At 48.8% G+C, this 16,212-nt stretch overlaps 1 protein-coding gene across 1 annotated transcript in view; it reads left to right on the plus strand.

Annotated features, from left to right (window-relative positions):
* The window catches only part of Plxna4 (plexin A4), a 466,318-nt gene that overhangs the window by 74,241 nt on the left and 375,865 nt on the right, over positions 1-16,212 (plus strand). The window contains exon 3 of the mRNA XM_028866158.2: positions 14,493-14,675. Coding sequence (XP_028721991.1) covers positions 14,493-14,675 — 183 coding nt within the window. The remainder of the gene's footprint in view (positions 1-14,492; positions 14,676-16,212) is intronic.

Genomic DNA, 16,212 nt, shown 5'->3' on the forward strand with positions numbered 1-16,212 from the left:
TTTGCTCAGGCTCTCTTGTTACAATTCATCTGGACTCAGCTCAGACCACACATGTCCCATACAGCACAGTGTCAGCATCAGGCCAGACTGCGACGCTGCCCCCAGTGTCAGCTGTGTTGGCATCCTGCTTTCCCTTGACCTGTCCCCTGTGCTACTGTTTCTTCCCGTCTAGAGGCAGAGAAGGGGCAAGATGAACTCTGGGATTCTCTTTTGCCTCTGAATCTGTAACATGGGAATCAAATCTCAGATGATGTCTTAGTTAGGGTTTCTAGTGCTATGGATAAATACCATTGGAGAAAAAAAGGATTTGTTTAAACTTATAGTTCCATATCACAGCCCATCACCGAGGAAAGCTGATGCAGAGGCCATGGAGGAGTGTTGATTACTTGTTGGGGGTCGCCTTATCTGGACACCCCTCGGGGGAGGGAGTGAGAAGGTGCAGCATCGATGTCACAGACCCTGGGAGTCAGGTGAGAAGCAAGCAGGGGACTCATTCATTGCAGACATGGGGCAAACATATATACCTCATCCCAATTTCCTATTGGCAGCCAGAGACTCTCTTAGCTGTGTTCCCTCTTGCTCATTGGCTCCCAGCATTCTGATGGTTGTGCATCACCAATCACCAGGTACAGCAGCAGACTCCAGGTTGGCTCAGCGAGAAGTAGCTAGCACGTGTGCCTATGCACATTATTCAGAACAGTGCAGCTATGGTTTTATCAGGCTAGCTGGCTGCACTCCTCCTATGACTACTGGCCTGCTCAGATGGCTTTCTCATAGCACCCAGGACCACCAGTCTGGAAGTGACACTACCCACAGTGGGCTAGGCTCTCCCATATCAATCATCAACCAAGAAAACACACCACAGACTTGTCCACAGACAAATCTTATAGAGACATTTTCTCAGTTGAGAATTCTTCTTCCCAATCATTCTAGATTGTGTCAAATGGACATAAAACTAGCCATCACAGCTGAATTTGTCCCCATGGGTTCTATTTCCAGTGGGAAATAGCAGAAGGAGGCTAAAACTTAAGAAGTTCCTTTAAATTTTCCTTTGTTTTAGATGGTGGGGATCCTGGGGGTTTTATTGTGGTTATAACTTGTGGAATTTCAAAGGGGATATGACCAGAGATTTGTTTTGATTATACTCTTCATCCTAATCCTGTAAATTAGAATGCTTTTCCAAAGGTACTTGTTAGGTCCATTTCCTGCAACCCATATCCCTCCCCTGGAACTCAGAGCTGAAAGTAGCCTGACCCTGAGTTACTTGCCTACCCCACGAGATCCTAGCATTCCCTCTGGCTGTGTATAGTGGCAGGTGTGTGGAGGAGGCAAAGGATGTCTGTGTGACTCAGGTTACTATGCTGTGCGGCTTTCAGGGAACTGCTTGGTGGGAAAAGTACGGAATCATGAGTCTAGAACCTTCTGACTGCAACTCTCAGGGAGCTCAGTGGTGCTTCTGCTCCCCCTGGGCCAGGAAGGCTGGCTGCATTTCTGTCAGTGAGATGGCTGAGGAACCACTAGGGGTGATGGAGTGAGTGGACTGTGAACACAGAAGCACTGGCAAGCACAAATCCCTGAGCTGTGTTAGGTACCGATACTGCAGGAGTGAGTGAGGCATCTCTAGGTGTTTGTAGGATGGGATCAGCCCCCAGCTTTGCTCTTGAGCCATTCTTTTCCTGGGTCCTGATCTTTGCCAACCCAAATGGAGAAGGCACCTAGTAACAAATGCACTAGCGTCTGCACGTTACTGAGAGACTCTCATGCAGGCATAGGCATGAGAGACCTGGAAAGACCTGTCAGGTGTCTCAGACTGTGTTGGGACTCAAGGGCCTGAAGACTAGCCTGAGGCCAGTTTGCTACTAAGGCATCTAGGAGGACTAACCAATTTGGTTTAATTTCTATTCCTGTAGCTTCACACTATCCGCCTCTATCTCTGGCCCTGGCTCCTTTTGTAGCCTACTTCAAAGGTTCCCTGCATCTCTCAGTCACATATAACTCTAGGGCTATGGGGCCCATAGCCTACCATTTTTTTTTCTTATGCTAGGACTCTGTGAAGGCCAGCCTTTCCCACAGAGACCTGACAGTTCTAACATGGAGTGGGCAGCCTGCTCTGGGGAGTTCACTGCTGTGAGCCAAGGATCTATGTCTTCCATGAATCTAGGGGTTCTCCGAGATTTGGCTACCTACATTCCTTTCCCTCTTCAGCTTGCTGGGGTTCCCTACATAGCCCTAGCCTCTGCCTCTGAGTAAGCTGAGAAACATCTTAAGTCCTGGGAATGTTCTAGGCAGCGGGCTGGCCAAAATCAAGGAAAGACCTCAGTCTCCAGGAATGTGGAAGGGAAGTGGATCACTATAGCCTGTAGATGGGACAAAGGTTGTGGTCCAGGGAGTGTCTATCACTCCCTTTCCTGAAGTTTGACTTTGAAACCATCTAAAGAGTGAATATGGGCACCAGGCAGCACCAGTCTAGGGCTGATAATGGGAGGCTGACACAGAATGGATGCAAATCACTTCCTCTTCTCTGTGAGCTGTGACCTCAGAGTGACCTTCCAATAGGAAGGTCCATGGGGGCAGGAACTTTTATTTAGAGTCACTGCCTATCACCTGTGAGACCTTCACAACTGGGACTAGGGAGAGATGGCCACCACACATTTGCATAGCTCTGTCCTGCCAGTGTGCAAGGTGCCTCACTCCCCCTTTTAATTATTCCCAGAGTCCTAGAGGGCAACAGAAGAGGTAGTCATCCTTTATAGCTCCATGGGCAGGGCAAATAGCACCTCAAGCCTGATGCATCCCTGGAGTGCTCAACCTTGTACTGATCCACTGCAGTACAAGCTAGGTGAATTTGACCCAGAGGAGTAGTCCCATGAAGAATGTTCTCCAGTAGGAAAGTAAAGGGCTTACCTCAATGTCATGTAATTAGCAATCTAAGACATACTGTGTGTCTAAATTCCCAGACCACTACTTCTCCCACGGCGTGTCTCAGTGCAGAACCTGTAGTGCTTGCCTGGCCAGGCAGGTTCCTGTGCAAGGTCCATCGGGGCAGAACAGGGCACATGTGATCCTGCGCTCTGAGTGTCAAGAACAAGTGGAGTTCTCCAGTTAACGCAGCCTAGGAAATCTCCCAAGATTCCCAAAGCCCATCTGGAAGAACCACAGCTGGGCCAAGCTCCCACAGCTGGGCCAAGCTCCCACAGCTGGGCCAAGCTCCCACAGCTGGGCCAAGCTCCCACATGACTCGAAGCTTTACCCACTGGTCTTGCCAGTCCCATGGGGGTCCCTGAGGTACAAGGGCCAACTTCATCTTCACTTCCTGTCCAACAGCATATGTCATTGATATGAAAGGGAATCCTCTCCCTATATGCTATGTGATTCATCTGCTTCCCAGACACAGCAGGTAGTCCTAGGGAGAAGACAGCATCAACCCCTTGGTCTCAAGCTAGCCTTGTGTGTCCCAGCCTAGATGGTCACTCAGGTTTGCCTGGCGCCTGAGATCCTGAACTCCATAAAAATGAGCATCCGGAGTGGCCAGGCAACTGTCCCAGGCCAGTCTCAGCCCGTCTGCTTGGCTGTTTTCCTTTCCCTGTGAGCAGGAAGCTGGACTCTGACTACATGGGCTTGTTTCCTGTTATGGTGAGAGGCAAGGGTTTCTCTCTTTGCTTGGCACTCTCTCTCCCTTGGTCCAGGAACTCCTCCTCTTCCCTACTCAAGTTCATGGAATACCACATTCGTGTCCCAATAGTTACACACATTGCAACTCTTTTCCAACCCCACCTGAACCCTCACTCCTTGCAAGCCCTTCGAGTACCACAATTTCCATGTTTAAGGTTTGGATGCCTACTATATGACCACCCCAAGACAGAGGTCTCCCCTGTCTTCCCTCAATGTAGGGTGAGGTGACTGCAGAACCCAAGAATCACACAAACCAAGTTTTAATACAGGCAGAGTCATAAGACTCAGCATATAAGTTCCCAAGTTGTGGATTGAGGACACGGAGCTTCACCATGCTGAGACATCACTTCCCAGGTTCAGCACAATGTCATGTGCACTGCTACATATGCCCACATGCGCACACCTCCCCTGTGTCTGTCTCCCCTCTTGATGATGTCTCTGTTGCTCTCTGCTTCTCCATGTCTTGCTCTAAACCCCACTCCCTGTGCTTCAACACCTTCCAGGCCTCTCTCTGTGGCTCGTTCCCCCTCCTGCCCACACACTACTCTCAGCAGTGAACACAGTGATAGTCTTCTCTCAGGAGTATATACACATTCATGTGTATATGTGCACACCAGCCTCATTCAGTACGCCATAGCACAGCCTGAATGGGAGGCTGGATATCTTGTCAATCAACACATGACTAAGTCCCACTGATCACTCCAGATGTGGAGTTCCCTCTAGTTCCTTTCATCAATACAGGGTGGTGTCTTGGCAAGGATGCCGGCCAGGGCATCTGGACCTTTGGGTCTCAGCCAGCGCCAGTTCAGCTCATGAGCTATCATAGGACCAGTAAACAATTTTTCCCTATGCTCTAATTTTATGCTAGAGAAGGAGCTGGGGAGGCAATATCTATTTAATAAAGAACAAAAAAGAAGCACGCAGACATTATTAGGAAGTAACGATAGGCCCAGAACCCCTTGACGAATATAAATGACCTCACCCCCACCCTGCACTCGCTCCCACCTCTGGTTTTACTGTCCGTATGATTTATTGCTGAGTCTTCATCATCACTGTCTTCTCTGGAGAGATTGGGGCTCTACCTAACCGAGTTACATTCAGGTTCCCAGTCCCCAGGATGTGCTTGTTGGCCGGCCTGCCTTCCTTTCTTCAAGTACACAGGATGAACGCTCAGAGGATGCACTCGAAGGAGACACCTTTTGAGGCCCAGTCTTGCTGCTCTTAGGTTTCGGTGTCCTTTAATTTTTGCAAGGCCAAAGGGAAAGATTCCAATAGTCACACATTGGCAACTGCTCTTATTTCATTAACCAAGTTAAAGAAGAAAGGAGCAGCCAAGGGCGCTTTCCTCGTTCTGTCTGTCCATTGAGATCCTTCTTCCTAGTGAGTCTGCCCTCATATGCTGTCTACATACACATACTTAGATCTGCGAGAGAGCAAAGAAAGCCAGTATCACCCTCCATGTCATTATTGTGTCTCTGTCAGCGTTCCAAAATATAATGGGATCTGTTCTGCTGATTTATCCTGCATGCAGGCGACATTACCCAGACACACGGGCCCGAGGAGCAAGAGAGGAAGATACACGGCAACATGAGTGGGGCTAATAAAATTTATTCCCACTAACAAGGGAATGACCTACCCCATAATTCAGCCTGGCAAGCAGGGCCACTGCTTCCCTGTACCCGCCAGGAAACACACAAACTTAATAATCGTGGCATTCCTCACTTCAATTATAGTTCGAGTGGTGGCTGTGGCTGCCTGCCTTAAACTCTGTGAGGAGAACAAGAGCTGGGGATTGATGGGCGGGCTGTGTGGGATTTATCTGCCCCTGACAGGCAGCTGCTAGGGGCGTGTAAAGCTAAGGTCTAGGAGGGGAGGGAAGCTTCCCAAGTGGTATTGCTCACAAGGCTGAGAAATTTCTCTGGGAGTCCCCAGGGGTCCAGTTGGGGCCACTGGGTTTGCCTCCAGCCTGGTTGCCACCTGCAGAGCTCTGGTTCTCTTGCCAAGCTGGCCCATGGCTGTGGCCTGTGCAGACCTCCATTGTGCCACGTCCTGGCTGTTTGTCAGCGGGAGGAACCTGGGGCCCTCAGCAGCTGGGCTAATGAGGAGAAGGTCATGGGTCCAGCCCCCAGGATCCTGCTTGAGCTCTCTGATGGCCTTGCCCAGCAACCCCTCTGAGGGTACATGGCAAACACTTGCTGTTGGTTGTGGCCTGGCTTGCAGAAAGCATGTTGGAATTAATGCCCCTCTCCTGGGAATACAGCAGAAGTGAGTGGCCTTGGTTCCCTGTTAGAGGACTAGATCCTTATGGTGAATAGTGAAAGACTCCTTAGATATCTGGGGACATTGGGCCACAGTTGATCCCCAAACACACAGAGATTTCAAAATGAGTATAAAAAGGAACACTGCTTTCGTTTATGACTTCCATTGCTTCATAGGTACAATAATTAAGCTTTGGAAGCCGCCGCAACTCCCCACAGAGCTCCTGGGACACAATGGGCCTTCTTCTGTTCTGATATTTAGTCCCCCTCCCCTCCTTTATGAGATGCCTGGAAGCAGGACTCTTGGTTCTTGGGAACCTTGGCTACAATGTGTTGGGTTGTTTTTCCAGCCCTGAGACACTTTCTGCTGAGTCCCTTCAATAACATATTTGTCTAAGTAGGTTATTGTCGCTGTGGCTGGCTAGCCCTCCCTCCTCTCCTCTGCACACATTCATTTTCCCTGCAATCCCATTGAAAAGGACACAATAAAGAATCACTGTGAGATGATGCCTTAGTCACTAAGTGGATGGCCTCGGACCCCCATTCCTGTTCCTGCTCTCTGTGCTCACAGCCTGGGTTCAGGGGCAAGCTTCACCTGTAACAATCCCTCTCTGGTTTCCTTCTGAGAGTTCAATGCGGGAGGAGCCTCAATACAGTTTACAGAGAGGGTTAGGGATTATGAAGGAGAAAGGAAAGGTTATGCAGATCAGTAAAGCCATCAAAGGGATGGAGGTGTGTGTGTGTGTGTGTGTGTGTGTGTGTGTGTGTGTGTGTGTGTGTGTGTGTTAACTCTTTGTTATAGAAATGATCACTTCTTTACAAGGCGAAACTAAAGCCTGCTATCGTCTTCCTGGAGTTCTTTCCAGGCTCCTGAGAGCCCTCTCTGTTTACCCCTGAGGAGACAGAGCAGAGCATACACAGCCTCCTCTCTAGGGCCCATGCACTCTGTGCTGCAGGCCCTGGTGCATTTATGAGCACCTGAGGGGTCAGCAGCCATATTTGAGATATGGTTCCTAATAAGTGGGTGATCATTATCAGCCTGTACTGCCGAGCTTCACAATCGGAGTCTGTATTTAGACATGAACTATTACAGCTTATCTGATCAATACCTGCTTTAAAAAGAAATCCCACATGCGCAATTCACTGATGCTGGGTTTCTAGCAGAGGCTGACTATGGGCAGCTCCTGGTGTGTGTGTGTGTGTGTGTGTGTGTGTGTGTGTGTGTGTGTGTGTGTGTGTAGGTGTAATTAATGCAAAGAGATCTACGGCTTGTGAGGATGAGGAATTCCAAAGGTCCTCTGTCCTCAGGAGCATCAGCTCACAGACGTCTCCCCTTTTCCTCCTGTCTTGTATTTCTTTACAAAGCTTCCACTTCCTTTGGAACACGTGGACACAAGAAAGGAAGACTCAGACTTTGATGACTGGCCAGGGACCTCCTCAGGAGGGGAGGTTTGCTTGTGTCCAGGCTCTGGAGGTGGCAGAGGTCCCCTCCTTAAGCTGCAGCCTCTGCTGTCCCTGAGACTGGAAGATGCCCACTCTAAGGCCCCTGCCTAGCAATGTGCTGGACATCTGCTTTAGTTCTTATTGTTGTTCATTTTCTCCTAGACTGGGAATTAGACTTCTGTTTTCCCTGTAACTTAATAAGTTACTAGAGCAGCCATATCCAAGTCTTGATTTTGTTTCCTGTAAAATGGGTTGGTCTGGCCTGGTGATCTTACTCTCTTTGCTGGATAGTACAAAAGAATGGTGGTATACTGTATTCTAAGCCAAAGAGCATGAACAGAGACCAAATCACCTCTGGCCAGAGTCACTGCCTGTTTTCCTAGCAGCTGATGGCCCTGCCCTCCATTCTCTCCAGGGACACCTGAAACAGGATATCAACAGCTTGTCTCAATACAGCCTAGGTCTGTTTCCCCGCTAGAGAAGAACAGTTTGGGGGACATTAACTGAGACTTCTGCATCTTTATGTTCCTGGGACTTCCTCTAATGCTTGGTCTTTTACAAATATCCTGAAGCGAATTAATGAAGGAAGGTCTGTCAACAGCATTGTTCTCCAGAAGGCCCAGTTTCCCCTTGCTCAAAGTGAAGAGCTCCTCTAGGCTAAGGGACCCCAGCAGAGGCTCAGATGGCCCCACACTAGGCATTTGGGCCACTTCCCTTCCTTATTTAATGGACAGGGTGGTGTTGGAAGATGTTGTAGAGGTCCTCAGAACTCCAAATGTGAGGCTGGACCCAGGCAGGGAAGAAGGGCTGGTTTGCTGCCAGGTGTACAGACTATTCTGTTTGCTGCCCTCAGAGCAGGTATAGAAGAACCAGATCTGGCTTTTCATTTTTCTTCCTGGGATTCACAGCAGCCTGGCAGGTACGACCATGGTCAGAGTAGTCGGCTGCATCCATCCATCAAGCTGGCTCACCTGACCTGCATTTCTGGGCCAGCGTGGACTATTTGTAAGCAGTGGATGCCTGGGGTGAGAGGGGCAGCCTGTGGCTATGGAAAAAACTCTATCCCAGAGCTCAGCTAATTGGCCCACAGGGGCATGGACCTGATGACCCCTGCCTCGTTAGCACTGCCTTTGGACCACTGAGCTCTGGCCTAGTTCTGACCTTTCTGTAATAAGGGTTCACTAGAGTTCTGGTAAAGGTGGGGCAACTGGGGGCCAGGGAAAGCATCTCTCTGTGGCAGGGAAGGGGCTGTGAGGAGTGGACCAGGGGCCTGCCAGCTGGCATGGGGCAGCATCAGGATCAGGTGCCAACCTGCCTCATGCCTTTACAGTCTTCATGATGGACCGGCATGGCTGTCAGCATGATGGTTGAGTCCTTAAGAGCTGACCACTGGACCTGGAGTTGGAAAGTGATTCTAAGGGACTGGAGGAGAACTCCCCAGTTTCCCCGCTCTGCTGTCTCCTCCAGCCCTTCTCAGGTCTGAGCTCCTCAAGTGGCTGTCTTGTGGTTCTGTTCCAGAGCCAGGGGCCATTGCCGGAGGAAGGATGCTGGCAGCCTTTTCAATCCCCTCTGTGGAGATGATAGAGTTTTCAGAGTGCCAGTCTCGGCAGAGTGGGAGCAATTTCCCTGTAATTGGTAAAGTAACCGTAACTGCTCTGTCATTTGTATGTAGCGACACATAATTGTACGGTAACCTTTGCGGCTGTGTGAGAGGGAAGCGCGGTGAGCTATTAGATTGTAATTTGGAGTGTCAGCTTTGGCTCCCCATGCCACCTTACCAGGGCTGCTGGTGCTTTGCAGGCCACTGGGGAGCTGTTGTGGGGCCTTTGGCATTTAGGTCCGACCTGGATGGGGTGCTGCTATCTAATGACCTCTGTTAGGGGATGAAGTCCAGGATGTGGATGCCCATCCCCTCCTCAGTGGGGATAAAGGCCACTCTGGCATCTTTGAAAACCCAGGAACACTAAGAAGGTCATGAACATATGGTTGTCTTGGCCTCACTCAGGCTTTCAGATGATGGGTCTGGTTAGGATACAAGGTTTTGCTGTTTTAATGAAATTGTTTCATCTTCTAGATCAAGAAAGACCACTCCTTTGCTTCTTCATTTAGCTTCCTGGGTACAATTTCTACCCCATCCTTAGAGACAACTCTAGTCCCTCAACCTCTATAACACTCCTGAGGTAGAAACCATATATTTCCTTAGCACTGCTGAGACTCACCAAAGTTAGTGGATTTGTCTCCAGCTGACAAATAATAGTAAGAGCTAGCACTCTTGTAGCATTTACTGATGGTGGACAGTGTTCTGAATGGATTAGATGATCTAATCTTCACCACAGCACTATGAAATATGTTCTGGTATCACAAGTCCCATGTTACAAATGATAAACCTTAGCTAAATGATTTACCCACGGTTACAAAGTTCAGAATTGCTAACCACTGGGAAACTAAAGCTTTTATTTGCTCATCTATCTACCTGTTTGCCATCCTGCTGTCCATCCACCCATCTATTTACCTCATGTTTCATAACTTAGTGTGAACCAAGCACTAAGCTAAGAGGACAGAGATGCATAAGGCATGGTCCCTGTCCTCCTCAAAGTCCCTGGAATGCAGTGAGTTGCTCATCCAAGCTTTAGCCTACACATTGGAAAAATTTTAAATAGAATTTATTATTAAATATCTTTGCAAATAAATACAAAGTATAACACACCAAAATTAACCAGTCCCAAATTTTATACAACTTAATGAATTTATGTCTACTTAGAACTGGCATTTCAAATGGAGGCTGTAAAGCTTACATTAAATTTCTTACTTTCAGTATCAAATAGATTTTATGCACTTGTTCACCACCAAAAACAAAAGATCCATGACACAATTAGAACTAGAAGAACAATTAACTTTATATTCTTTTCCATAACTTGTCTCCTTTATGAGCATTTGGTCCTTTCTCATCTCCTAACACTCAGTTTTTCTTGTTCTCTTTCATCCATGTTATATTGTACCCACATGTATATTTGTTTACATGTATACAGATATTATTGACTAAATTCTATACTGTTAACCACTGGGGAAACAAATCTTTTATTTGGTCACCCATCCCCCTATCTGTCTGTCCATTCTTCCATCCACCTACCCATCTGTATACCACCTGTATGTCTTAACCTATTATGAACCTGGCACTAAGATAAGGGTCCAAAGATGCTTAAAAATTCTCTGGACTCACTCTCAGAGTCCCTGGAATGCAGTGGGTCACTCATCTTAATTTGCATCCCATGCATTCTATGAGGACTTTTGCGGACAGTGGAAAGAAAATAAAATGTCCTTTTGATAGTGAGGAATGTCTGTCTCTGGCCTGTCAATAACATTATCCAAGTGGTACCCACATGCATTCCCTTGTGATGGAATTATGGTCTTCCTCTGTAAGAATGGAGCTCATTGGCCAGCCAGCCTAGCTGAATCGATGAACGTCAGGTTAATGAGGGACGGTGTCTCTAAAAATAAGGTGGAAAGCGATTGAGGACGATGCCTGATAATGACCTGTGGCTTCCACGTGCTGTTTAGACCTATGTGCACATGCACACACACACACACACACACACACACACACACACACACACACACACACACACACACACGGTGTATGTGAGGAAGACATATGCTGGCAGCTGTAACATGCTCATGGGCATTTGTGGAGTGACGGGAGGGAGAGGCCAGGCCTAGGCCTGCAGGCTCAGCTAGACTCTTGATTACAGCTAAGTCTTGTCCTGGCTCTTGTGACTGTGGCTCTAATAATACTGTTAATGGGGCCCTGGGGAAGACCCAGCTAGGGTCAGAGCAAATGCTCTGCACCCTCATCACCCAGGCACTCAGGGATACCTACCGTCCCCACCTGCCCACAGCTTCCACCAATTAGCCTGGAGCCCAGGCATCTGCACTCTATGGGCATCTGCAGGTCTTTGGGCAGGGAGAGTCTTGCAGATCCTCTGCCTGTGCTGTAATTACCCCGAGGCTGCAAGGGGCTCTGTTCCCCACAGCCATTAGTCTGTGAGGAACACAGTCTCGTGTTGCAGACCGGACTTCTACTAACCAATCCACACAAGAAATATTCCCTCACGGAAGGGCTTCCAGGTGACAGGTAGCCTTTTTCATTGCCTCCTCCAGTCCATATATTGGCCCCGCCTTGCTATCTGACCACCCAGGAAGGTGAGCCTCGGAGGACAGTCATAGTAAGTTACACCTCAGAGAGACAGCTCAGCAGCTGGGCAACCCTGTCCTTTGATATTTTCTCAGTACTTCACTGTGGGGAAAAAAAAAAATCCCTCCCAAGGTGCTTCAGCTTTGAGGGAACTAAGAGAGAGCACTTCTCAGAATGGCTGGGGAACCTCAGCAACCCGATTGGCTAAGGCCTGGATCACACCCTCATCACCTGGGGTCTCATTCAAAACTGAGCCCTGGGGAAGCCAGGGGTGGAGGGTGTCATTTTCCACTACGTCATCCATGAGCCTCTAGCTGCATCTTTCGTCTCCTTTGAGCTGACGGACAGTACTAGGGCAGGGAATGTAGATGACGATGGCATGGTGCAGGCATGGAGACCCCTGACAGGTCCTGGCATGGAGTCCTGTGATCCAGCATGAACCGAACCCCCAGCTCAGACAGTCAGGCTGGTGGGCTACCCTAGCTTCCTTCCTGGTTAAAAAAAAAAAATTCCTCACCCGGGGCCCCTTGCTGTGACGGGCTGCAGCCAAAGAGACCCACAGGTAATGCACCCTCGGCCTCTGACAGCATAACTTCGTGATACAGTTGTCTGAGTGCGCAGTCTGTTTTGGTAGGGGGCAGTTGATTTGTTTGCTTCGCCCAGCTAAGGGGAAATACCGTTCAGTTGCCCTGGTCACTCAAATGCTCTTCTAGATAAAAGCAGAGAAGCTGACATTTCCCCTGCCTCCAGTTAACTAGGGCATGTGTGGGTGATGGTGTGTGTGTGGGGGGGGGGGCGACTACAAAACATGGGCTCCTTCTCTCCCTGCCTCAGTTTCCCATTGTGCAGAGTGGATCATCATTCAGCTTCAGCTCTTTGGAAGATGGGTCAAAATGGGCAGAATACAAACTTTGCTGGTAGCAGAGATCTTTGTAGTACAGCGTAGGCAGGGACAATTAGGGATGCGGATTCTTTGTGACCCAGAATCAGCAAAATTCAAGAACGATGAGGTTTCCGGGCACCCCAGCATACTCTTAGAACACCTGGCAGGTTGCCACAGTTGCATCTAAGAGGACTAGGGATCATGCTCTCTTAACCTGGATCTTTTTCTTTCCTCTCATCTATCCACCCTTTGCCTACCACCTGTCTCCTTTCCCCTTTCCTCATGATAAGAAGAAAGATGCAGGTGAGACTAGATCTTGAAGCGTCACCACAAACTTCACTGCTACAGTTTTTTTTTTTTTATTGTTGTTGTTTGTTCCATTTTTGTTTTTATTTTTAGAGGGGACGAGGAGAGTTTTATTGGATCTGAGCTGTTGGACCAGCTGCCTGTAGCAGAGGCTGGAGGTGCTCAAAGGCATGGGACAGACATTTGTTCCACATGTGGAAGAAGGGGAGAGGGGAGAGAACTTTCAGTGTTCAGTATCTTATCCTCGCTCCGTGATGCCTATCCCTGCTCCCCTTCAGGAAGGGAATGGAAAAGCCCTAGGCCCTGGGGAGCCGAGTTGGCCACTTTCACAGGGTTGTGTTGTCAAGAGCCTGCCTGCTGTTCCCCAGATGCCTCTTGCTTTGACTGGATTTAAGCCTTTAAAAAAGCGACACCTTGTATTTTATTTCACTCCCTTCTCTGGAAGGTCCAGAGACGTTTACGGGCCTGAGTTTGATAGGCTTTACAGTAGCCCATCAAAAGGCAGGGTCTATGCCCTTCAACTTTACAGTGTAGAAAATAAAAAGCACAGGAAGGCAGAGCAACTCTTCCGAGGCCACACAGTGCTTCCAAGAAAGGAGTAGAAATCCAGTAAATTCCCAGCACTGAGCCAACCCAAAGCTGCTTGAGTGGAGTGTGAGAGCTCTCATCAGCCACTGGAGAGGTCTTTGCCCTCTTGGGTGTAACAGAATCCAAAGGGGACCCCACGGCTGCAAGGGGTCCCCTATGTTGGAAATAACTAGAAGCCTGGTATGAAAAGTATACAGATTGAGTGGAAAGATTGAGAAACTGGCCCAGGAGCCCTCCCTCTTGAGCCCTGACCCCTGGAGGTTTTGTTTCCTGAAGTCTGGAGAAGAACTGGGTCATTTGTATCACGGGCTATTGAAGAGCCTCCCATGTAGAGAGTGCTTAGCAGGGTAGATTGGTTTGAAAATGAGACATTTGGGGAAGCCCAAGACCAGGTACCTTCCTCCTTAAGGGCTCTCCTATGGTCCACATAACATCATATTTCCCAGGAGGTTATCCAAGAGGTCCTTTGATGTGGAACATCCTGGGGAGTTCGATCCACAGATCATGTTCTGGGGAAGGTTGCTATAGGCATGAAAAGGCTACAGCTGCCCCTCTTCACTGTGCTCTAAGAGACAGGAGAGCAAAGAGCAGCAGCCTGAGCAGGTACAAGTCTTGCTCCTTTGAATCCTCGTCCTTTGCTGATCATTTGGGCATGGCTCTGTGCTCCCATTAGCCACACTTTAAGTGTCTAGACTTCGTTCTCTCCCTTTGAGCTCTCACTAGTGCATCTGCTCCAAGCCAGTGTGGAGACACAGTCATGGAGGTTGCTTCTTTCTTACACCAGAGCCCAGGTGTTTGTAGCTCTTGCAGGGGACTAGCCCAGAACTTGCCCATGTGACGGTGAAGGTGAACAGTCGAGTTCACCAGGATGGCACTTAGGAGGGTTGGAAGAGATGCTGTGGTGTAGTGAGAAATGCCTCTAAGGATCTGTGCTGCTGCTATGGGCTTGCAGCTGTCTACTTGGGGAATTTAGAAAAACCACCTAGCTCCTCTGCAGCTGAGCTTCTCATGAAAAAAAAAGGGGGGGGGCGAGGATTTGGAACAAACAGTCCATTGCTAAGGAGTCTTCCAGCTCCAGAGTTTCCTGGCTTCACACCTTTGCCATTTCCCTCCATACTCTTTTCTAACTTTTCTCCCATTTAATTTTCAGCTCCTAACCATTGATGACAACTTCTGTGGCCTGGATATGAATGCCCCTCTGGGAGTGTCTGAAATGGTACGTGGCATCCCGGTCTTCACGGAGGACAGGGACCGCATGACTTCTGTCATCGCGTATGTCTACAAGAATCACTCTCTGGCCTTCGTGGGCACCAAAAGTGGCAAGCTAAAAAAGGTAGGAATGGGGTACAGTCATTCTGATTGTTGTGAAGACAGTCTGTCCCCACAGTGTCTCACTGTCATGGGCCTGGCGGGCTGGGAAGACAGATTTGAGCTGAGGAGATATGCTGCTGTTGAGGTTACAGACGTTGTGTGTCCTTTCTCTGCCTTCATTTGTAGGCTGTTGTGGGAATCAGGCTGCATGAGTGGGTGGATTCACCCTTCCCAAGAGCTGGCACACACATGAGACTTGTTAGCCCAGCCTTGCTAGGTGGTTCCAAATGGTGTATTCTGTTCCACTTGGCCTTGTGCCCTTAGGCAAGGGCTCTATTAAGTCTAGGTGGCTGGAGAAGGTGGACTGGGGGGAGGGCTGTGCCTGTTCCTCTTGTTCCAGCCCTTATGGGCTGGTGCATCCATCTGGAATTCATTCAGGGAACAGATGGAGCAATGTGCAGACCTGCTTGAGAACTGCTAATGGGGCTAAGAGCCAGCTTGTGAGAAGAGGACACCATGGCTGCAGCGCAAACACAGAAGTGGCTTATGGCTGGCTGGACTCATATGGTCTGAGAACTTGGCCACTGACCCTTGTCCTGGCATAATGGGCAACCTTGGCCCACTGGCAGCGTCGGGCATACCTGCCCATTCAGAAGTATTCTCAGCCACGGATCCTTGAGGGGGTTGGAAGTGGCTCTATTGTGAGCTCTCTTTGATGGGTTTAAGTCTTTGTAACTCTGGAATCCAGAGGTCCTGCTTTCTGTTGGCTGGTTATTAGTTGCTCTTTAGCTTGTCTTATTTAGGCTTCTCTTGGCAATTTCCAAACACTGTGTGATTCAGACTAAGTAAAATGATGATGACTGAACCTTGATCCTTCCTTTCCCTTTGATGTGTGTCTTGGCATTAACTCTGAATAGTCATGAGGTCATATTCTATGTAAGTTAGAAGGTTGTGTCTATTCTATCTTACTACATAGTACCACAGTAAATAAATACTTCCTTCATGTGGACTTGATATTCAAGCATAAGCTGTAGGTCTGGGATGTAACTGTGGAGGGCACATGAGACAGGATCAGGAGTGAGTAGTGAGTGTATAGAATAATTATTGCATATCTGGGGGGGGGACCAAAACAGAGTCTGCTGCTGGAGTGCCATGGATCTCAGAAGAAAACCGACATGATACTGTGTGCCTAATCCTGTATCCTGTTTCTGTGTCCTTTCTTAACCTACCCATTGTCTGTACATCCTCAAGAATTATATTTCCTGGGTCCCTACCTTTTCTGTGTCACACATAATTGAATCCCTTCTCATTGCCATGATTCCTTGGGGTTTCTACCCATGTACTGAGCTGAGTTCTATAGATACCCAGAGAATGTGCAGCAGGGTGTGGGTCCTCAGATAGCTCCAGTGTCTAATTGCTACCACCTGCCTGCTTCTTCCTCTCAGGCTCCCTCATGATTTGTGGCAGTCATCACTTTGCCACTTAGGCGATGTGGCCAGCTTCCCCTTCTTTCAGGCTGAATCTTCAAGTTTTGAGTGGGCTAGGAAATCAGACCCCCA

Source organism: Peromyscus leucopus, chromosome 3 (genome assembly GCF_004664715.2).
Source record: "Peromyscus leucopus breed LL Stock chromosome 3, UCI_PerLeu_2.1, whole genome shotgun sequence".
NCBI lineage: Eukaryota > Metazoa > Chordata > Mammalia > Rodentia > Cricetidae > Peromyscus > Peromyscus leucopus.